Source organism: Electrona antarctica, assembly GCF_951216825.1.
Source record: "Electrona antarctica genome assembly, chromosome: 9".
Taxonomy (NCBI): domain Eukaryota; kingdom Metazoa; phylum Chordata; class Actinopteri; order Myctophiformes; family Myctophidae; genus Electrona; species Electrona antarctica.
Genome location: NC_136790.1, coordinates 57,469,861 through 57,493,422, shown reverse-complemented (window position 1 = coordinate 57,493,422; position 23,562 = coordinate 57,469,861). Strand labels below are relative to the sequence as shown.

At 46.7% G+C, this 23,562-nt stretch overlaps 1 protein-coding gene across 1 annotated transcript in view; it reads left to right on the top strand.

Moving 5' to 3' along the window:
• Nucleotides 1-23,562, top strand: part of LOC306930095 (glutamate receptor 4-like) — a gene marked incomplete at both ends in the record, with an annotated part of 197,277 nt that overhangs the window by 171,607 nt on the left and 2,108 nt on the right. The window contains 3 exons of the mRNA XM_079510838.1: nucleotides 14,940-15,138; nucleotides 16,440-16,687; nucleotides 19,666-19,780. Of these exons, the coding sequence (XP_079366964.1) occupies nucleotides 14,940-15,138; nucleotides 16,440-16,687; nucleotides 19,666-19,780 (562 nt within the window). The remainder of the gene's footprint in view (nucleotides 1-14,939; nucleotides 15,139-16,439; nucleotides 16,688-19,665; nucleotides 19,781-23,562) is intronic.

The window sequence follows — 23,562 nt, the reverse complement described above, 5'->3', positions numbered from 1 at the left end:
GATTCCTGATGCCCGTGGTGTGTAGAGACCTCTTATTGGTCGATTCCTGACGCCCGTGGTGTGTAGAGACCTCTGATTGGTCGATTCCTGACGCCCGTGGTGTGTAGAGACCTCTTATTGGTCGATTCCTGACGCCCGTGGTGTGTAGAGAGACCTCTGATTGGTCGATTCCTGACGCCTGTGGTGTGTAGAGAGACCTCTGATTGGTCGATTCCTTACGCCTGTGGTGTGTAGAGACCTTTGATAATAATAATATCACTAATCATCGTCCCAGTGAAACGGTTCAATGTACTTCAGACTGACTGCTGCATGTCTCTGAGTCACCGCTACTCTACTGCAGCGTGCGTGCGTGCGTGCGTGCGTGCGTGCGTGCGTGCGTGCGTGCGTGCGTGCGTGCGTGCGTGCGTGCGTGCGTGCGTGCGTTCGTGCGTGCGTGCGGCAGTACTCTCCAGTGCGTGTGTCTCTCTGTGTGCGTGGCAGTACTCTCCAGTGCGTGTGTGTCTCTGTGTGTGCGTGGCAGTACTCTCCAGTGCGTGTGTGTCTCTGTGTGTGCGTGGCAGTACTCTCCAGTGCGTGTGTCTCTCTGTGTGCGTGGCAGTACTCTCCAGTGCGTGTGTGTCTCTGTGTGTGCGTGGCAGTACTCTCCAGTGCGTGTGTGTCTCTGTGTGTGCGTGGCAGTGCGTGTGTGTCTCTGTGTGTGCGTGTGGCAGTACTCTCCAGTGTGTGTGTGTCTCTCTGTGTGTGTGTGTGTGTGTGGCAGTACTCTCCAGTGTGTGTGTGTGTGTGTGTGTGTGTGTGCGACTGTGTGTGGGGCGACTGTGGCTCAGGAGGTATAGCAGGTCGACCAATGATCCATGGGTCGGCGGTTCGAATCCCGGCTCCTCCTGTCTACATGTCGAAGTGTCCTTGGGCAAGACACTGAACCCCAAATTGCTCCCGATGTGCTGGTTCCTGGTACCTTGCATGGCTTCCGCTGCAATCGGTGTATGAATGTGTGTGTGAATGGGTGAATGTAATGCACAATCTATGTAAAGGTGTATGAATGTGTGTGTGAATGGGTGAATGTAATGCACAATCTATGTAAAGGTGTGTGAATGTGTGTGTGAATGGGTGAATGTAATGCAGTGTCTATGTAAAGGTGTGTGAATGTGTGTGTGAATGGGTGAATGTAATGCACAATCTATGTAAAGAGCCTTGGATAAAGGCGCTATATAAATGCACCATTTACCTTTTATTTATTTTACCATGTTGTGTGTGTGGCTGTACTCTCCAGTGCGTGTGTGTCTCTGTGTGTGTGTGTGGCAGTACTCTCCAGTGCGTGTGTGTCTCTGTGTGTGTGTGTGTGGCAGTGCGTGCGTGCGTGCGTGCGTGCGTGCGTGCGTGCGTGCGTGGCAGTACTCTCCAGGTCCTTTTTAAGGGCCTGTGTCCACCGATGCATATTTTGTTTTCTTCCACTGAGCATTTTTTTCCCTGACTCTGCTTTGCATTTTAAAAATAGAAAATGTTCAGTGTTTTTGTCCACCTTGTAAATAATGACTCTGCTGGAGACAGAAACAGCATGCAGGCACAGGCAGCGGACAGGCAGGCAGGCCTTATACATGTGTACTATAAAGTGCTATGACTACATAAAAATGCAATTCTAGTGCTGTCTACGTAACATGCTATAAGTCTGTTTAAAATACTATCTAAGTCTACATAAAGTGCTATCTAAGGGGGCTAGGCTAGGTTAAGTGCTACGGGCCATGGTGGAGTCTGAAGAGGTGGGTTTTCAGACTGCGGCGGAAGATTCGGAGTGAGGCTGCAGTTCTGACTGTGATGGGAAGTGCATTCCATAGTTTTGGAGCCAGAAGGGAGAAGAATTTGGGACGGTGTTTTTAGTGAAGGTACTTCCAGCTTCCCTGCGTTGGCTGATCTGAGTGCGCGGGAGGGTTTGTAGGGTACGATCATACTTGTAAGATATGGGGGAGCCATACCTTTGGTTGCTTTGAATGCCAGCATCAGAGTTGTGTATTCTGTGCGGGCAGCGACCGGGAGCCAAATGTAACCAAATGTAATCATTATTATCATTATTATTATTATTATTATTATTATTATTATTATTATTATTATTATTATTATTATTATTATTATTATGTTTTAATCTCATTTCTACATTATAGATACATCCTAGATGTGCCTAATTAAGCCCTTATGGATCATATACATCTATTATGGATCATTTATGGATCATATAAATCTATTATAGGATCATTTATGGATCATATAAATCTATTATAGGATAATTTATGGATCATATAAATCTATTATGGGATCATTTATGGATCATATAAATCTATTATAGGATAATTTATGGATCATATAAATCTATTATAGGATCATTTATGGATCATATAAATCTCTGCTGTCACGAAGAAACCACCCAAGTCCAAAATGTTTTTCAGGAATTTAAAACAATAGGCTCTATAATATAATATCTATATTTAGGAAATTAAAACCTTTTTACTACTTTTCATTGGTTCAATATTTTATTAACGTCATTTTGGGACGGGAACCCCTTTTGGTGTTAGCATTATGTTATGCTTTAGCCATTGAAAAATATCAGATCTACAAGCTCATAGCGCGCCACCAAGTTTTTAGAATCTGATCTCAGGTCAAAATGGAGTTAGGTGGTTTCCGACAGCAACGTAGATGTATCAGATACAGGTGTTGGTATTCCTGCTGGGCATTTCTGCCTGACGCACCTCCTCCAGTGCCTTTTGAACAGGTGTGCTGTGACACCTCACTGAACACCTCTGTGGGCCTAAACGGGTCATCAGCTGGGGACCACCATTCATCAACGTTTCGCTCCTTTAACCCCAGTACGTCTCATGGTGGCGGAGCGGTGGCAGGGATCTCTCCCTGCCACCCCCTGCTGATGCCCTAGGTGTTTGTCCCCCAACTCCTATGCTTCCTCCTTAGCCACAGCCAGAAGCTGCCTTTCTCCGCCTCCTCAGCCAGCTCTTTCATGGCTTTCCGATGCCCCGCTCCTGTGCATCCCATGTCGCGGAGTAGGCGAGCAGTTGAGGAACCTACGAAGCCCCTACACCCCACTTCCACAGGACAGATAACAGCTTTCCAGCCAGCCTCCCTGCACTCTGCCGCCAGGTCTGAGTACTTGGCTCGCTTCCGCTCATAAGCAGCCTCCAAACCTCCCTCCCATGGGACGGTGAGTTCGACCAGAAGGACTGTCTTGCAAGCCTCTGACCACATGACTAGGTCTGGCCGCAGCGATGTTTCCACGATCTCCCTGGGGAACTGGAGCTGCTTCCCCAGGTCGACCCTCATGGTCCACTCATTTCCCGGTGAGAGGAGTCTTGCAGTATCTCTCTGGCGGGAGAGTTTGACACCCTCTCCAGCCCTCGCAAACTGGATGGGATGTCTGCCTGGAGCGGAAGGTCTGCTGTTTGCTTCCTTTCTGCATGACTCTGACACCTCTGCCAGCTTTTTCAGAACTTGGTCGTGTCGCCATCCGTAGCGGCCTTGGGACAGCGCTGTCCTGCAGCCCGACAGGATGTGCTGGAGGCTTGCGTTGATGGTGTTGCAAAGGGGACAGGTCTCTTCGGCACCGAACCATTGGTGGATGTTTCGGGGACAAGGCAAGGTGTCATATGTTGCTCTGATCAGGAAGCTGAGCCTAGCTTGGGGGATCTTCCACAGGTCAGACCATGACATGGATCTGTCTGTGAGGCCTTCCCATGACGTCCAACGTCCTTGCTGGCCCTGGGACACCGCTTTGATGTTAAGGCGTTCCTGCTCAGTTCTTGCCACTTCTGCCACCACCATGGCTCTTCGGTCTTCTTTGGAAGCCTTTGACCAGAACAAGGGAGTGTCGCCCCTCCCAAGGCCTGCTCGACCCTCCTGGACTCTGCCAACCACCTCGCGGTGCTTCAGCCTGCCGATTGCCATGTCGACCTCTTCTTGGGCTTTCCACTTTCTTCCTGTTCTTATCTGGGTGCCCGCTGCTCTCACCAGCTGGTCAGTGGATTCCCTCAGCTCCAGCACCAGCCGAGCCTTCTCTTGCTTGTATCCCATGCTGATGGATCGCAGTGGTAGTTGTAGCGTGTTCCTACCAAAGAGGCCTACGTCTGAAAGGCATCTTGGTAGTCCCAGCCACTTCCTGATGAATGAGTTAGCCAGCCCGTCCATCTTGCTTACCACTGAAGAGGGGATTTCGCTCATCTTCAGTGGCCACATCACCCTTTGGTACAGTATGAACTGGTAACACCATACTTTGTACTTCCCAGGGAGTTGGCTTTGATTGATCTTAGCCAGGCCATCTGCGAGCTGCTTCCTCACTGTCTGCCCCATCTGCCTGTCAGAGAGCTCTGCTGTGTAGGTACGACCCAGGCTACGAACAGGTTGATCTGCCAGCAATGGGATATTCTCACCGCCTGAAACAAAGATGGTCTTGTCGCTTCTGACTCCTTTCCTGATAGACAGACTGCGTGATTTGGGGGGTTTGATCTTCATCCTCGCCCAGCCCACAAGCTCGTCTATCCTCTTCAGCAGTCTTGTTGTGCATGCTGCTGTCTGGAGTACGGTGGTGATATCGTCCATGTAGCCTCTCACTGCTGGTAGCCTTTGACCTGAAGGCAGTTTCACTCCTCCGACCATCTTCCTAGCCCCTATGAGGATGATCTCAAAGGCTGCGACAAACAAGATGGGCGAGATTGAGCATCCCATGGCAATGCCTACTTCCAGCTGTTGCCAGCCTGTTGTAAAGTCCTGATGGGTGCAGCACATCTGGAGGTCTCCAAAGTACTTGGCTATCAGGGCTCTAATGCAGACTGGGACATGGAAGAAGTCCAAGGCGAACTCGATGAGTTGGTGGGGGACAGACCCGTATGCGTTGGCAAGGTCCAGCCACACAACATGCAGGTCACCTCTCTCTCTTTTCGCCCTTTGGATCTGCTCCCATATTACTGCAGAGTGTTCCACACACCCTGGGAAGCCTGGCACACCTGCCTTCTGGCAGCTGGTGTCGATGAACCCGTTGCTTGTGAGGTAGCTGGTCAACCTCTTGGCCAGGATGGAGAAGAAGATCTTCCCTTCGACATTCAGGAGAGCAATGCTCCTAAACTGGCTGATCGTACTGGAGTTCTGCTCCTTCGGGATGAAAACTGTGACAGCTCTTTGCCACTCTGAAGGGATGACTTGGTTTTTCCAAGCCACTCTCAACAGGTTCCAGAGGTATCTCAGGACCCCTGGGCAGTACTTGTACAGCTTGTATGGTATCCCGTTAGGGCCTGGGGCTGAGGCTGCTCTTGCCTTCCGGACCACTTCTGCTACCTCGCTGAGTTTGGGGAGGGCAGCATTAAAGAGGACGGCTGGTGGAGCTGGGCGAGGAACATAACCAGGGGATCCCAGCGGAGTTGACTTTGCTGGGTCACTGTACTGCTCCTTTCCGACAGCAACGTAGATGTTAGATATGATATAATCTAACCCTCTAATAGATATTAGATCTTATGGATCATAGAGTTGGTCAGATTCTCAGCAGAGAGGTGAAAGGAACACCAAACCCAGCTTGTATGTTGCAGCGTGTCCTCCACACAGCCAGGGTGCGGCAGAGAGACCAGACAGAGGATTGTTAAGCTCCGCGTTTCACGTAAGCAGCCCTATACAGCGTCCGTCCATCCATCCAACCCTATACAGCGTCCATCCATCCAACCCCATACAGCGTCCATCCATCCAACGGCCCTCTCTTATCAACGGAGGTCACACGCTAGCTAGGGCTGTCCCGGTCCGATCGCGACGTGAGCGGAAATCGGGGGGCCGATCGTGTCATTTTCGGAATGAACGGAATCGGATCGGGAGCAAAAAGAAAAACAATACGTGATCGGGACATCCCTAGTATTAATATTATATCCATATCATGACATTAGACTGGATATTGTCTGTGATTTGGGATATTGTTCTGTTGTGATATGTTGGCATAAATGTGTCTTCATTGTCTCCACCAGGCCGAAGGCATGGGGAGAGAGTATGTTTTGCACTCCGTTCGTGTGTGTGTGTGTCCTTCCTTCCTTCCTTCCTTCCTTCCTTCCTTCCTTCCTTCCTTCCTTCCTTCCTTCCTTCCTTCCTTCCGTCCGTCCGTTACCAGCTAATCTCCGCCACTGTTGGCCCGATCCATGCCAAACTTTGCACACACACTCCCTGGATGCCAACAACGAACATCTGCCCCAAATATTCTTCAACGGCATGTTATAGCGCCACCATGATGCCGATTTAGGCAAAACACATTTCTGTAGATTACTCATACACATTTTATCCATACATCACACAATTCGGTATACCCTATCTCCATAGTCATGTGATCAACACGGATCTGCACCATTTCCCATCTTCCATCCTGATTGGCTAAGATTGGCTTCCAAAGCTCAAATGATTGGTCCGTTTCCAACAAAATGCCACAAATTACAAACACAGTGTGCAATTTCCGTGAAATTATACACGCACATTTCCACTAGGCCGAGGACGACATGGCACTCATTTTTTTCCAAATCAGCCTCATGGTGGCGATATAACAGGCCAATTCCTGTTTTTAGCTATAACTGCATCGATCTGTATATATAAAACGTATGTATGCGCACTCCCTAGAGGCCATGGAAAAACATTGTCTCTGCATCCCTCCACATCTGCCGGTTATAGCGCCACCATGAGGCCGATTTCTGCAAAACACATTGCTTATGTTAGTCGCACAGATTTAATCCAAATCTAACGCAAATCGGTACACATGATCTCTGTAGTCATGTGATCAAGATGAGTCTGTTGGATTTCTCAGATTCTACACTGATTGGCTAACATTGCCTTCCAAAGTTTTCAGGAGTGGCCCGTTTTGTTCAAAATGCTGCTCATGTCCTGCTCATCCAGAATTCTATCCTCAGAGATGCTATGAGTGATCTGGCTCTGCGTTTCCACAACAAAAGAAAATTGTTGCAAAAAACAAACAAACAAAACTCCTAAACATTTTGCCAAACATCTCACACAGTCCTATCCTCCTGGTGGAGACCTGTGCCCAGAAGGGCACTTTTCTAGTTAGAGCTATGTTACTCTTCTCTAGATGTTACTCTTCTCTTCCTGCGCTCGCTGGAAATGCAGACCAGCCTCTTGTCTGTAGCGGAAATATAAAGAACGTTTTACCTACTCACCAAAACGACTAGTAACTGGTGTACTGACCATGGTATTACTGTATTAAAACTACTAGTAACTGGTGTACTGACCATGGTATTGCTGTGTTAAAACTACTAGTAACTTTTGTACTGACCATGGTATTGCTGTGTTAAAACTACTAGTAACTGGTGTACTGACCATGGTATTGCTGTGTTAAAACTACTAGTAACTGGTGTACTGACCATGGCATTGCTGTGTTAAAACTACTAGTAACTGGTGTACTGACCATGGCATTGCTGTGTTAAAACTACTAGTAACTGGTGTACTGCCCATGGTATTACTGTGTTAAAACTACTAGTAACTGGTGTACTGACCATGGTATTATTGTGTTAAAACTACTAGTAACTGGTGTACTGACCATGGTATTACTGTGCTTAACTGACCAGCCAACTGGCCTGACCTGAACCTCACAGAGAACTAGGTTGTATTGTCAAGAGGAAGGTGTGAGACATAAGACTGAACAATACAAATTAATTTACAGATGTTATCAAAGCAAACCTGGGCTTCCAAAACACCTCAACAGTGCCAAAGGCTGGTCACCTCCATGCCACGCCCCATTGATGAAATGATTTGTCCAAAAGTAGCCCAGACCAAGTATTGAGTGCATACATTAATACACTTTTCAGATGGTCGACATTTCTCGTTTATTTTTATTTTATTGGCCTCGTAAAATATTCTAATATATTGAGATAGGAGTTTTTTATTTTCATGAGCTGTACGCCATAATCATCAAGATTAAATAATTCACTTTATGCACAATGAATTGAGAATATTATGAAAGTTTCACTTTTTGAATTATATTAGGGAAAAAAATACTTTTACACAATATTCAAATCCATTGAGATGGAGCATTGAGTGACTTTAGTTTATTCCAGGGGTGAAATGTCCCTTTAACCCTAGAGTGTCTGGGAGGTCTTTAACCCTATAGTGTCTGGGAGGTATTTAACCCTAGAGTGTCTGGGAGGTATTTAACCCTAGAGTGTCTGGGAGGTCTTTAACCCTATAGTGTCTGGGAGGTATTTAACCCTATAGTGTCTGGGAGGTATTTAACCCTAGAGTGTCTGGGAGGTCTTTAACCCTATAGTGTCTGGGAGGTCTTTAACCCTAAAGTGTCTGGGAGGTATTTAAACCTAGTGTCTGTGAGGTCTTTAACACTAGAGTGTCTGGGAGGTCTTTAACACTAGACTGTCTGGGAGGTCTTTAACCTTATAGTGTCTGGGAGGTCTTTAACCCTAGAGTGTCTGGGAGGTCTTTAACCCTGGTGTCTGGGAGGTATTTAACCCTATAGTGTCTGGGAGGTGTCTGGGAGGTCTTTAACCCTATAGTGTCTGTGAGGTCTTTAACACTAGTGTGTCTGGGAGGTCTTTAACACTAGACTGTCTGGGAGGTCTTTAACCCTATAGTGTCTGGGAGGTATTTAACCCTATAGTGTCTGGGAGGTATTTAACCCTAGAGTGTCTGGGAGGTCTTTAACCCTAGAGTTACTGGGAGGTCTTTAACCCTAGAGTGTCTGGGAGGTCTTTAACACTAGAGTGTCTGGGAGGTATTTAACCCTATAGTGTCTGGGAGGTCTTTAACCCTATAGTGTCTGGGAGGTATTTAACCCTATAGTGTCTGGGAGGTCTTTAACCCTATAGTGTCTGGGAGGTATTTAACCCTATAGTGTCTGGGAGGTCTTAACCCTAGAGTGTCTGGGAGGTCTTTAACCCTATAGTGTCTGGGAGGTCTTTAACCCTATAGTGTCTGGGAGGTCTTTAACCCTATAGTGTCTGGGAGGTGTCTGGGAGGTCTTTAACCCTATAGTGGCTGTGAGGTCTTTAACACTAGAGTGTCTGGGAGGTCTTTAACACTAGACTGTCTGGGAGGTCTTTAACCCTATAGTGTCTGGGAGGTATTTAACCCTATAGTGTCTGGGAGGTATTTAACCCTAGAGTGTCTGGGAGGTCTTTAACCCTAGAGTTACTGGGAGGTCTTTAACCCTAGAGTGTCTGGGAGGTCTTTAACACTAGAGTGTCTGGGAGGTATTTAACCCTATAGTGTCTGGGAGGTCTTTAACCCTATAGTGTCTGGGAGGTATTTAACCCTATAGTGTCTGGGAGGTCTTTAACCCTATAGTGTCTGGGAGGTATTTAACCCTATAGTGTCTGGGAGGTCTTTAACCCTAGAGTGTCTGGGAGGTCTTTAACCCTATAGTGTCTGGGAGGTCTTTAACCCTATAGTGTCTGGGAGGTGTCTGGGAGGTCTTTAACCCTATAGTGTCTGGGAGGTCTTTAACCCTATAGTGTCTGGGAGGTCTTTAACCCTATAGTGTCTGGGAGGTCTTTAACCCTATAGTGTCTGGGAGGTATTTAACCCTATAGTGTCTGGGAGGTATTTAACCCTAGAGTGTCTGGGAGGTCTTTAACCCTAGAGTGTCTGGGATGTATTTAACCCTAGAGTGTCTGGGAGGCCTTTAACCCTAGAGTGTCTGGGAGGTATTTAACCCTAGAGTGTCTGGGAGGTCTTTAACCCTAGAGTGTCTGGGAGGTATTTTACCCTAGAGTGTCTGGGAGGTCTTTAACCCTAGAGTGTCTGGGAGGTCTTTAACCCTATAGTGTCTGTGAGGTCTTTAACCCTATAGTGTCTGGGAGGTCTTTAACACTAGAGTGTCTGGGAGGTCTTTATGATGCATTTAACCCTAGAGTGTCTGGGAGGTCTTTAACACTAGAGTGTCTGGGAGGTATTTAACCCTAGAGTGTCTGGGAGGTCTTTAACCCTAGAGTGTCTGGGAGGTATTTAACCCTAGAGTGTCTGGGAGGTCTTTAACCCTAGAGTGTCTGGGAGGTATTTAACCCTAGAGTGTCTGGGAGGTCTTTAACCCTATAGTGTCTGTGAGGTATTTAACCCTATAGTGTCTGGGAGGTCTTTAACACTAGAGTGTCTGGGAGGTATTTAAACCTAGTGTCTGTGAGGTCTTTAACACTAGACTGTCTGGGAGGTCTTTAACACTAGAGTGTCTGGGAGGTCTTTAACACTAGAGTGTCTGGGAGGTATTTAACCCTAGAGTGTCTGTGAGGTCTTTAACCCTAGAGTGTATGTGAGGACTTTAACCCTATAGTGTCTGGGAGGTCTTTAACCCTAGAGTGTCTGGGAGGTCTTTAACACTAGAGTGTCTGTGAGGTCTTTAACACTAGAGTGTCTGTGAGGTCTTTAACACTAGAGTGTCTGGGAGGTCTTTATGGTCCATTTAACCCTAGTGTCTGGAAGGTATTTAACCCTAGAGTGTCTGGGAGGTCTTTAACCCTAGAGTGTCTGGGAGGTATTTTACCCTAGAGTGTCTGGGAGGTCTTTAACCCTAGAGTGTCTGGGAGGTCTTTAACCCTATAGTGTCTGTGAGGTCTTTAACCCTATAGTGTCTGGGAGGTCTTTAACACTAGAGTGTCTGGGAGGTCTTTATGATCCATTTAACCCTAGAGTGTCTGGGAGGTCTTTAACACTAGAGTGTCTGGGAGGTATTTAACCCTAGAGTGTCTGGGAGGTCTTTAACCCTAGAGTGTCTGGGAGGTATTTAACCCTAGAGTGTCTGGGAGGTCTTTAACCCTAGAGTGTCTGGGAGGTATTTAACCCTAGAGTGTCTGGGATGTCTTTAACCCTATAGTGTCTGTGAGGTATTTAACCCTATAGTGTCTGGGAGGTCTTCAACACTAGAGTGTCTGGGAGGTATTTAAACCTAGTGTCTGTGAGGTCTTTAACACTAGACTGTCTGGGAGGTCTTTAACACTAGAGTGTTGTTGTAAGTGGCGAACCAGTGACGCCCCAATGTGGCCCCAAAGATCTCCACCCCCGAGCGTCTCAGTAACGAGGACATATGTTATGCTTGTGTGACATAAAACGTGTGTTACTGTACTACTGTTTTAAATGATGTGTTCTGACCCCACATGTATTATACTCATGAAACAGTGTTTTTTGCAAGGCAGCCGATGGGTTAAATCTATGCATTCATTACATTATTGCAGTCGCTGTATATTGTGTTTCTCCTATAGCAGCAGAGTTGAATAATGAACTGTAGTAACCCAGAAACGCGTTCACGCTGTTGACCTTGGCTAGAAATGAACTGAAGGAACTCTTTACACGTTCACGCTGGACAGATGCGTGTCCACGGACGTGTTTGCTCGTGCCCCTTGCTATGATCACGCCTGGACAGGGTCATATCTCTAAAAATGACGCTATGTGAACCGAGGTGTTAAAAGTATGAACGTGCCTTTGTTCAGTCAGAAGACTTTTGCTTGCTGCACCTCTAAGCTTTATCTCCCACTCAACCAGAATAGGGAGTTGTGCTTGTTAATATTTTTGCAGGCTGACTGAGTCCTCTGCCTCCTATATTTTTACTATTTTGTAAATTCATTTGATTTGACTTGAATAAACCTATTTTTTATAATTCAGTGTAATCTACGATGGCCTCCTGTGTTATTGATTACCCAATAATACAGTATGTCCGTTGTCTGTGTTTTTCCTGTCACTCCGTGGGGTAAGTTTAGTTTGATTTAACAACTGAATTCTTAGTGATAGCCTGCCAGTGTTTAGACGGCAAGGTATGGGGATCCGGGCACGCCCCGATCCGCAAGTACAGGAATGGTTATTTTGATGATGATAGTGGCTCGCCACATCCCTCAATCCTTCCACGGACGGAAAGGGAGGACAGGCTGCATGAAGAGGCTCGCATAGGTTGCCAGTCCAAAGAGGTCAAAGTGGCTATATTTCAACGTCTCAGTGGAGCCGGTTGAAGTACATTGGCCACGCATGTATACTGTGTTTTAACATTTAACCCCTTGCGTCCCGATATTCTATACGGGTTCATGCAGGCGGAACAATGTGATAATTGTATGCTATGACCTGACCAGTCTGAGGCGCGCTATCTCTTCACGAGAGTTCGCGCAGTGCACATACAAGTGGAAAAGCAGCTATAGATCTCTGCCTCATAAAAGCCATAGATTAAAAGTTGCGAGTGTGTTTATATATCTTCCCCTGTATCCCTCAATCCCTGACGCCTCATACAAGTGAGCTCGGGACGAGCGGACGTGTGGGAGGCATAGGGAGTCTCCCGTGCTGGCTTTGATGCCCGCGCCGGGACTTTACGCACACTGCATAAACTTGTGCTTGTGAACGTGATACAGATAGGATAGTTTTAAGGTTTTAATTAGGGTCACTCCTGATAGCCTCGTACAAGCAGGCCATCAGCGGTGGGTAACGGAGTGTGTGTACTTTACACAGTGTGTTAGTCTTGGGTCGCACAAATGGTGTGTCTCCGGGCTACAGAATGAGTCACAGGTGTTATAGCATGATATTATAAGTTATTAATGGCATATTTAATGAAACATAATATTGTGTGCACGTCACACAACAGCTCTGTAGGGGAGCTATACAGTACTAACATGTACATGTATGGACGGAAGCCACTTGTAATGGGTTTATCTTTTGAAGAGGTGTTTTTAACACCTTAGCTACTAGTGATTTGTAGCACAGCTATTTGAGACGAAGAGAAGACCGTGAAAGTCCTGGCGTACTGGGCTACTATACTGCTTAGCACACAGAAGTAGACCAGTGTTCAGGCGGAGAGGGTGATGAGAGCCAGCTCTCTTTTACAAGTGTCTGGGAGGTCTTTAACACTAGAGTGTCTGGGAGGTCTTTAACACTAGAGTGTCTGTGAGGTCTTTAACCCTAGAGTGTATGTGAGGACTTTAACCCTATAGTGTCTGGGAGGTCTTTAACCCTAGAGTGTCTGGGAGGTCTTTAACACTAGAGTGTCTGTGAGGTCTTTAACCCTAGAGTGTATGTGAGGACTTTAACCCTATAGTGTCTGGGAGGTCTTTAACCCTAGAGTGTCTGTGAGGTCTTTAACACTAGAGTGTCTGTGAGGTCTTTAACACTAGAGTGTCTGGGAGGTCTTTATGATCCATTTAACCCTAGTGTCTGGGAGGTCTTTAACACTAGAGTGTCTGGGAGGTCTTTATGATCCATTTAACCCTAGTGTCTGGAAGGTCTTTAACACTAGACTCTCTGGGAGGTCTTTAGCCCTAGAGTGTCTGGGAGTTCTTTAACCCTATAGTGTCTGGGAGGTCTTTCGGACCCATTTGGAGATGTTGAAGTTGATTATCTTTGCCCCTGAAGCCCTCAGAAGGCTCCCCTTCCATGACTTTTATTATTCGATTCAAATCCTCTGTTTTTTTGTTCTGTTTTGTTTTGTTTCATCTGAAACATTTTCTAAATATTAATTTAGTCATACATCTACCATCTCCGCCTGTTAGTTTTGGGTCATAATGACCCCTGACCCCCTGCCTTCCCCCACGGGAGTGGACTTCACACCTCCAGACAGCCCATTGGTAAATTTAAAAGACAATGGCTCTATCATGCTGGGGGGTGTGTGTGTGGGGGGGGGGGGGGGGGGGGGGGGGTCAAAGCGCTCGGCTAGGCTGTGGTCCGTCAGATCGCTGAGCGCTCGGCTAGGCTGTGGTCCGTCAGATCGCTGAGCGCTCGGCTAGGCTGTGGTCCGTCAGATCGCTGAGCGCTCGGCTAGGCTGTGGTCCGTCAGATCGCTGAGTGCTCGGCTAGGCTGTGGTCCGTCAGATCGCTGAGCGCTCGGCTAGGCTGTGGTCCGTCAGATCGCTGAGTGCTCGGCTAGGCTGTGGTCCGTCAGATCGCTGAGCGCTCGGCTAGGCTGTGGTCCGTCAGATCGCTGAGCGCTCGGCTAGGCTGTGGTCCGTCAGATCGCTGAGCGCTCGGCTAGGCTGTGGTCCGTCAGATCGCTGAGCGCTCGGCTAGGCTGTGGTCCGTCAGATCGCTGAGCGCTTGGTTAGCCTGTGGTCCGTCAGATCGCAGTAAAACAGTTTGAGATCGCTGAGCGCTCGGCTAGGCTGTGGTCCGTCAGTAAAACTGCTAACAGAAACCTTAAATCCCTTTTATCCATTCATCTTCAACCGCTTATCCGTAGTCTGGTCGCGGGGGCAACATCTCCACCAGAGAGCTCCAGACTTTCCCTCTCCAGAGCAACATTAGTGACTTCCTCCTGGGGGATTCCGAGACGTTCCAAGGCCAGTGAGTCGATGTGTTTCCTCCATCTGGTCCTTGGTCCGCCCCGGGGTCTCCTCCTAGTGGAGATATAATCCATCTGGTCCTTGGTCTGCCCCGGGGTCTCCTCCCAGTGGAGATATATTTATTTTACGACAGTCTAAACCGCTTTATGGCAGTGTGTCTTTATTTTATGACAGTTTAAACCGCTTTATGGCAGTGTGTCTTTATTCTATGACAGTCTAAACCGCTTTTTGGCAGTGTGTCTTTATTCTATGACAGTCTAAACCGCATTTTGGCAGTGTGTCTTTATTTTATGACAGTCTAAACAGCTTCATGGCAGTGTGTCTTTATTTTATGACAGTCTAAACAGCTTTATGGCAGTGTGTCTTTATTTTATGACAGTCTAAACCGCTTTATGGCAGTGTGTCTTTATTTCACAACAAGTAGATGACCTTTTCTTGTATAATGTTGCAGGCAGGCAGGCAGGCGGGCGGGCGAGCAGGCAATAAAACTTTATTGTCTGAGCCTCTTCTGTGAAATGTTCTCTCTCTCTCAGATCTCTATCGGGGCGTATCGTGGGCATGCAAGGTAGTTAATGATCTCTCTTTCTCTCTCCCAGGTCCCTCTCGGGGCGTATCGTGGGCATGCGAGGTAGTTAATGATCTCTCTCTATCTCTCTACAGGTCCCTCTCGGGCCGTATCGTGGGGGGGGTGTGGTGGTTCTTCACCCTCATCATCATCTCGTCCTACACCGCCAACCTGGCAGCCTTCCTGACCGTGGAGAGGATGGTGTCGCCCATCGAGAGCGCCGAGGACCTCGCCAAGCAGACAGACATCGCTTACGGAACGCTGGACTCTGGATCCACCAAGGAGTTCTTTAGAGTGAGACGCACAGCCACGCACGCACGCCACGCACGCCACGCACGCACGCCACGCACGGACGCACGGACGCATGCCACGCACATACACACATACACACACACACACAGCATGTCCGTTGGATATGGTAAGTTTCACCTTTGTTATGAGTAAAGATGTCCCGATACTGTATCGGTATCGGAACAGTATCGGTATCGGCCCTTTTTGGTCATATCGGGTCATATCGGTATCGGCGAATATATGGCCCACTATGGCAGGTAAATAAAATGTTGGGGCGTGTGGAGTTCGCTTCGGTATCGGATCGGAAACGAAAAAAGTGTATCGGGACATCTAGTTATGAGTTGAGTATAAGATGCCGTTTTCTAATGAGACGCACACGCAGAGCAGACACACCAACGGACAGTGGCGTGCACAGATAGACACTAGGGGGTGCTAGAGCACCCCCTGCCCTTTTGGCAATGTGCCCTTTTGAAAAAGAAAAAAGAAAAAAAAGAAATGTCTTTCTTTTTTTTGATTTTTCAAAAATAGCAGACCTACAAGCTCGTAGCGCGCCACTCGGTGGCGCGCTATGAGCTTGTAGATCTGCTATTTTTCAATAGCTAAAGCATAACATAATGCTAACACCAAAAGGGGTTCCCGCCCAAAATAGATTAAGGCAACCGGCCGGTTCCACGCGCTGCACAAGGTGCCCTTTTTTAACTTGAGCACCTGCCCCTCTAAATGTCTGTGCACGCCACTGCCAACGGACCAACATGCGGAGAAGCGCTGCCCCCGTGGTGGTGGTCAGGGTGAGGTTAGGCATGAGGGGAGGCATGAGGTCGGTCCGCTGCTCTCCCCAGGTTGGCAGAGGAAGTGTAGCGCCTGCAGGATTACATTAGATTATTGACACTGGGTGGAAAAAATGGGTTGCAAAATATAGTACTTAAAGGGGCATTGAGTGATTTGGAGAAAAAAAACCCGGACCGCACTGGACTGGTAACAAGATGTGCACATGCACTCGCTCTACAGTGGGGGGGAGGGGGGGGGAATAGCAGATCTACAAGCTCACAACGCGCTTGGCGCGTCATTGCGACGGCATCAAGGTCATTGCGACGGCATCAAGGCCCGCCAAAACACATTTTGTTCGACTAAATCAACTGTAGATTTAGTCAACTAAAATCGTATGACATTTAGTCGACTAAAACTAGACTAACACTAAAACATTCCAGGTGACTAAAATGTGACAAAAACCAAATGAAAACTTGACCATGAGAGACTATGACTAAAACTAAAAATCAAAATTTGCTGCCCCTCCCTCCCTCCAGAGGTCAAAGATCGCCGTCTACGAGAAGATGTGGGGCTTCATGAAGTCGGCCGAGCCCACCGTGTTCACCAAGCGGACGGCGGAGGGCGTGGCGCGCGTCCGCAAGTCCAAGGGGAAGTACGCCTTCCTGCTGGAGTCCACCATGAACGAGTACACGGAGCAGCGCAAGCCCTGCGACACCATGAAAGTGGGCGGCAACCTGGACTCCAAGGGCTATGGCGTGGCCACGCCCAAAGGATCACAGCTAAGGTGGGTGGAGTGGCGCGACAAACGACGGCGTACGCCGACGACGTTGTCGTCTTCCTTGTTGTTGTTGTGCTAAAAAGAGGGACATGTCGGTTTTTATTTTTTTAAACAAAGTGTAACCCCTGGAGAAAAATGTTCGTACAATCTTGGTATGAAATTACCCTTGACCCGGATCCATCTGACCCCCAATGACCTTCCCCAAGTGATAACAGAAGAAAGATGACCCTCCTTAAGGGGTCAATCATCATTGTTAAGTCTCTCTCTCTCTCTCTCTCTCTCTCACACACACACACACACACACACACACACACACACACACACACACACACACACACACACACACACACACACACACACACACACACACACACACACACACACACACACACACACACACTGTTGTTAAAGGTTTCATGACATAAATTATAATTTTAATTTTAATTGATTTTTATTTTTAGTCTTTAAGGTTTTATGACCTCATTTACACCCCAAAAAACTGAACTTTTCTCTGTGTGTTCTGAAGCCTTTTCAGCTGCAATGAAAACAGCCGAAGCGGCCTCAACAGTGACATCTGCTGGCAAATCCCATTGTCATATATGGGATTTGTGGACTATTACATCACAGTCCACAGGCCAATCAGAGCACTTGTTTGAGCCAGAAACCCCAGACCACAGAAAATCTAATGAATGAAAAGTCCAGGTATTTTGGGAGCAATTGAGCTCAGAAAACCTAAAAAAATAATAATAATAATAATAATAATGATGTCAGAATCCCTTTAACGATCGCCATTGTCTCGTTGACAATTTTACTATTTTAATGAATTCTAATGTGCGTGACCCTCCATTGGACTCATGTCAGTAAAATTAGCTGACCTTCCATTAGACTGAGATCAGAAAGGCGTAACCCTCCCCTTTTTTCCTCCAGGGGGCGTAACCCTCCCCTGTTTTCCTCCAGGGGTAAAACTCTTTAGAAAACCGACCTGTCCCTAACAACAATATGCAGACGACGTTGTGTTGTCATGGTAACGGTCGTTGTTGTTACGACATTCCGCCCGCCCTGGTGTGCTGCCTCTTCTCTAGCAGAGACACCAAACATGTGGCTCGGGACCCATTTGGGGTCACGAGCACAATGTTTAATGGGTCCCTTTATTTATTTGTTTTGGTTTCCTATGTTATTATTAATATTTTTTTCATTCGTTCCATAAACCAGGAAAGCAAATGTATAAGTAGGTAAAATAGCAGATCTATAAGCTCATTGTGAGCTTGTAGATCTGCTGTTCTCTCTAGTTTCGGCACCAGTGGCAAAACGTCACGAGCGAAACGTTTCGGGGAATCACTTTTCTATTTCTGTTTTAACCCATTTAGGTCTGACTTGTAGAGCTTGTAGATCTGCTATTTTTAAATAGCTAAAGTATAACATAATGCTTAGTTAAAACACCAAAAGAGGTTCCCGTCCAGAATGGGTTAAAAATGATTCTTTACCTTTCATTTCACATTTATTGCTTTGTTCCGGGATGGTGTTGGAGAGTCCGTTTTATTATTGCTGCTTTGCATGTGCTACTATCTTATCTTATCTTATCTTATCTGAGGGAGTGCTGGTGTCGTTTCACAATTCCTCTTCTGTCCACAGATCTTCACCAGGTAATGTCTGCGTGCATGTCTGCGTGCAACTGTGTGTGTGTGTGTGTGTGTGTGTGTGTGTGTGTGTGTGTGTGTGTGTGTGTGTGTGTGTGTGTGTGTGTGTGTGTGTGTGTGTGTGTGTGTGTGTGTGTGTGTGTGTGTGCGTGCGTGTGCGTTTGCATTGTTTGGCCAGGATGCAGTGAGTCATGTGGAAATTGCTGCTGCTTTTTCAATGCCTTTTACACGACTGCATTTTTCTAAGAGTAGCAGCTCTCTGTGAGCAGTCTGGGAGAGAAAGCTAGATGCTATTCAGCTCTGCTCCATAGTGTTAACACTATGTTACTATAGCTCTGCTCCATAGTGTTAACACTATGTTACTATAGCTCTGGTCCATAGTGTTAACACTATGTTACTATAGCTCTGGTCCATAGTGTTAACACTATGTTACTATAGCTCTGGTCCATAGTGTTAACACTATGTTACTATAGCTCTGGTCCATAGTGTTAACACTATGTTACTATAGCTCTGGTCCATAGTGTTAACACTATGTTACTATAGCTCTGGTCCATAGTGTTAACACTATGTTACTATAGCTCTGGTCCATAGTGTTAGTTAGAAGGACTTCTCCTTAACCCTATGGACCAGAGCTGTGGGGTTTGATCTTAGAGTATATATGAATAGAGACGGCACCGGATTTCTCCTCCCATCCACTTGCTTTAAGTTGCTCAAAAGCGCATGAGGCGATTTCACCTTCCGGGTAGGAACAGAGTGCATTCTGGGATGAATTGGGTCCAAACACATGAACGCGCTGCCGTTGACTATCATTGCACCCGTTCATGTGCGTTCACGTATGAAACAGCGTTCACGTGTCATCATGAACGTGCACAATGATAGTCAACGGACCAGCACGTTCATGTGTTTGGCCCAGCGCTGGAATACCAAATTCGGCCACTATGTCCATTTGGCCTCAGGGTTTCCTCCGGGTGCCGTCCCTATTCATATATACTCTTAAGGGTTTGATCAGCTTCTGTTTACCTTTCCAACATTTATGCACTGATTCATTTCACTGTTCACGGCCTTATTGATGATCAATACTGAATGAATGAATGAATGAATGAATGAATGAATGAATGAATGAATGAATGAACGAACGAATGAACGGACGGACGGACGAACGAACGAACGAATCACGCTTTAGACGCATGCATGTGGAATGTGATCATTGTAGATGACAAATAACGGGTTTAAATTTTTTTTTTACCAGGACAATTTGATGCACTTTAATTATTTCCACCCTTGTCGTCCCCCCTCCTCCTTTGCTGCACAATATTAACCATCTTGTCTGTGTATGTGGTTCTGAAGAAGTGCAGTAAACCTGGCTGTGCTCAAACTGAACGAACAAGGCCTCTTGGACAAACTGAAAAACAAGTGGTGGTACGACAAGGGCGAGTGTGGCAGCGGAGGCGGAGGGGAGAAGGTTAGCCCACTAGCGCCACCTAGCGCCCCCCCTCTAGCGCCCGTGTGTTGTTGTTGTTATGAACAACATAAACAAACATGCGGGTATAGACACTGTGTACGTGTTTGTTTGTGCCCACTTTGGTCAACAGGTTGGCATCTGCCGGGAGTCGGTCGGTCGGTCGGTCGGTCGGTCGGTCGGTCGGTCGGCCGGCCTCGCACCGTCTCGAAAAAAGGCCGAACTTGACACTCGGGCCCAAGGGTGGGTCGGCACTTTGCTCCAGTACCGCCCCTGGACGAAATTAAGGGCCTAAACTAACGGAAACATATTCAAAAAACATGCCCGGGAAAAAAGCTAATTTATTACGTGAATTGAAGCCAAAATTCACTGATTATTTTTCCCCCAGTGATTTCAAGAAATAAAAGAAAAATTTAAGAAATTCCATGAATCAGAAAACAAAATGTTTAAGAAGTCTAGTGAAAATAGTTGATCTATAAGCTTGTTATGAGCTTATAGATCTGCTGTTTTAACTAGTTTTGGGTTCTCGGGCGAACTTCTAACTTCTCTTTTGGTTTGTGTGCGAACGACAATGAGTGCCTCTTCCCTTTGCGTCCGAGCGCCCAGCGGTCCGTACGTTCTGACAGAGGAGGGTAAATAAATGCTGTCAAGGTGGAAATATTGGCTGTGATGAAGTCAGCGTTGACGATAAACGCGGTCAGCGTTGACGATAAACGCGGTCTGCGTTGACGATAAACGCGGTCAGCGTTGACGATAAACGCGGTCAGCGTTGACGATAAACGCGGTCTGCGTTGACGATAAACGAGGTCAGCGTTGACGATAAACGCGGTCTGCGTTGACGATAAACGCGGTCAGCGTTGACGATAAACGTTGACGATAAACGTTGACGATTAAATGATGATTTATCCGTTTGTGAAAGTTGCAAGAGTTTAAAAGAGTTAAAGTTCCTACTCTGTAACCTTTTGGACTAAATCATTATCAGGTATTATTTTTTCCATGTGTTTTTTTTAACAACTTATCCAAACACCGTTATTTTAGTGTCCGACAAAATAATGACACATGGAAGGAAGTGTTTCTTAGTTGTTGCTTTTTGTCGGAACTGTATTTACTCATTCATTTTATCCACTTAATCCATCCATCCATCCATCTTCAACCGCTTATCCGTAGCCGGGTCGCGGGGGCAACAGCTCCACCATTATTTAATTAATTAATTATTTTATCCTTAATTATTTCGCTGCCAAATACGCAATATCATGTTGTTTTAATTTTAATTAGGCTGCCAATTTCCGTGTTGACTCCATTCCATATTTCCCCCATGTTCCATTCCATATTTCCGCGGTGACTCCACTCCATATTTCCGCGTTGACTCCACTCCATATTTGGGCGTTGACAGACAGTGCCCTCCCACTCCACGCTGGTTGCGTGAAACGGTTCCCGGCAGTATGTCCCTGTTCCAGGAAGTGACGGAGTCGGGACCTTGTTCTCACTGTATGTGTCTGTTAGCCCAGGACCGCCCAAACACCCCCCCACCTCACCCCCAATCTAAACACCCAAAAAATATGGCCTTTTTTTGTTGTTAAAAACGTTAGCCAGACGTCTATTCATCGTCTCAACGATGGTGATTGACACCCCTAGTGAGGGTTCATCTTTTTTGTGTCTTTTATCACTTGTCTTTTATCACACCCAGTCAGATGGATCCGGGTCAAGGCATTTCATACCCGGGTACGTACATTTATGGCCAGGGGTTACACTTTTTTAAAAAGGACCTGTCGTCCCGATAACGAACACGACAACGTCGTCTGCGTACACGCAGAGAGACACGTACACTCCAACTCTCCCGACTTCGTGGCTTCGTCTATGTGTGAAGAAAGAAAGAGCAGCAGAGTTCTGCTCTTTTTAGGGTTTTTTGGGTGAATTTACTGTGAATAACATAAAATAACATGTCCTATGATGTTATTTATGTTATTTCCCCCCCCTCCCCTCCCACCCGTCCGTTCTCCCTCCCCCCTCCCCCCGTCGATTTGGAAGATCTCCCGTAAACCTCGCCGTTTTGAAACTGAGTGAAGCGGGAGTCTTAGACAAACTGAAAAACAAATGGTGGTACGATAAAGGCGAGTGTGGACCCAACGTCTCGGGAAGTAAGGTCAGTCTCTACCAACCCACCCGCCCGACCTAACCCTAACCCACCCGCCCGGCCACCCGGACCGCCACTCTATACTGTCACTTACTTTACTTGCATGAGAGGGGGGGGGTGTGGAGTTAGTTGCTTTAGCAGTCAGTTTGAGAGGTGGTGGAGTTAGCTGCTTTAGCAGACAGTTTGAGAGGTGGTGGAGTTAGCTGCTTTAGCAGACAGTTTGAAAGGTGGTGGAGTTAGCTGCTTTAGCAGACAGCTTGAGAGGTGGTGGAGTTAGTTGCTTTAGCAGTCAGTTTGAGAGGTGGTGGAGTTAGCTGCTTTAGCAGACAGTTTGAGAGGTGGTGGAGTTAGCTGCTTTAGCAGACAGTTTGAAAGGTGGTGGAGTTAGCTGCTTTAGCAGACAGCTTGAGAGGTGGTTGAGTTAGCTGCTTTAGCAGACAGTTTGAGAGGTGGTGGAGTTAGCTGCTTTAGAAGACAGTTTGAGAGGTGGTGGAGTTAGCTGCTTTAGCAGACAGTTAAAGAGAGGGGGAGAGGCGCGCACACACACAAGCACGCATGCACGCACGCACGCACGCACACACACAGGCCGTAGCCTGAGTGAAACAGCATGGCAGCAGCACTGCGGTAGGACGGTTAGCACGCTAACTGACGGTTGTTTGTAGTAGCTAAGCTAACGTGCTGTGGCTATAAGCCTGATTACCAGTGGTCTCGGGGCATGTTGGGTTACGTCGCACACACACAAACACACACACACACACACACACACACACACACACACACACACACACACACACTAGCACGAGAGCAAAAATACAAGTTTTTCCATTTTAGCGCTGATGGTCAGCTGGCCAGCTAGGTATAGTGAGCGCTAGCATCGCAGTGCAATGCGCGAGGGAGGGGGCGTGGTTTCGTTGGCATGGGGGAGGGGCTTATAGAACAGCAGCAGACACACAGGGGTGGAGGGGGGGCTCTTATCAAGAGAACATTGAGATGTCGTCAAATTCTGTGTTTTTGTCTGTCTGTGTCCTGTGTTTGTGCGTGTGCGTACTTGTCTGTGTCTGTGTGTGTTTGTGTGTTTGTGTTTGCATCTGTAAAATAACATATCGATAGGACATAACAGTGGGCGTGGCCTTCTGGACCCTCTGAAAAATCTGCCCTTCATTTTCCCCCCGTAGAGATTCACACAAATATTATTAATAATATAAGATGTATAGATTTACACAAATATTATTATTAATATAAGATGTAGAGATTTACACAAATATTATTATTAATATAACATGTAGAGATTTACACAAATATTATTATTAATATAAGATGTAGAGATTTACACAAATAGTATTATTAATATAAGATGTAGAGATTTACACAAATGTTCACATCAATTATTTTAAGGCCAGAATCAATCCGTCCAGGATGCCTGTGAGTCATGACCATAAAACCTTTGATTCTGTGGAAATAAATAAATAAATAATTATATGATAACTCTGCTGTCGGGAGGAAACCTCATAACTCCAAAATGTTCATTTTTTAGGAAATAAAGAAAACCTTATATTTTTTAAAACAAAGCAATACAGCCTCATCAAGGTTGGTGTTGTGACTTTATATATTGTCAATTACTTCCATGAGAGGTGGTGGAGTTAGCTGCTTT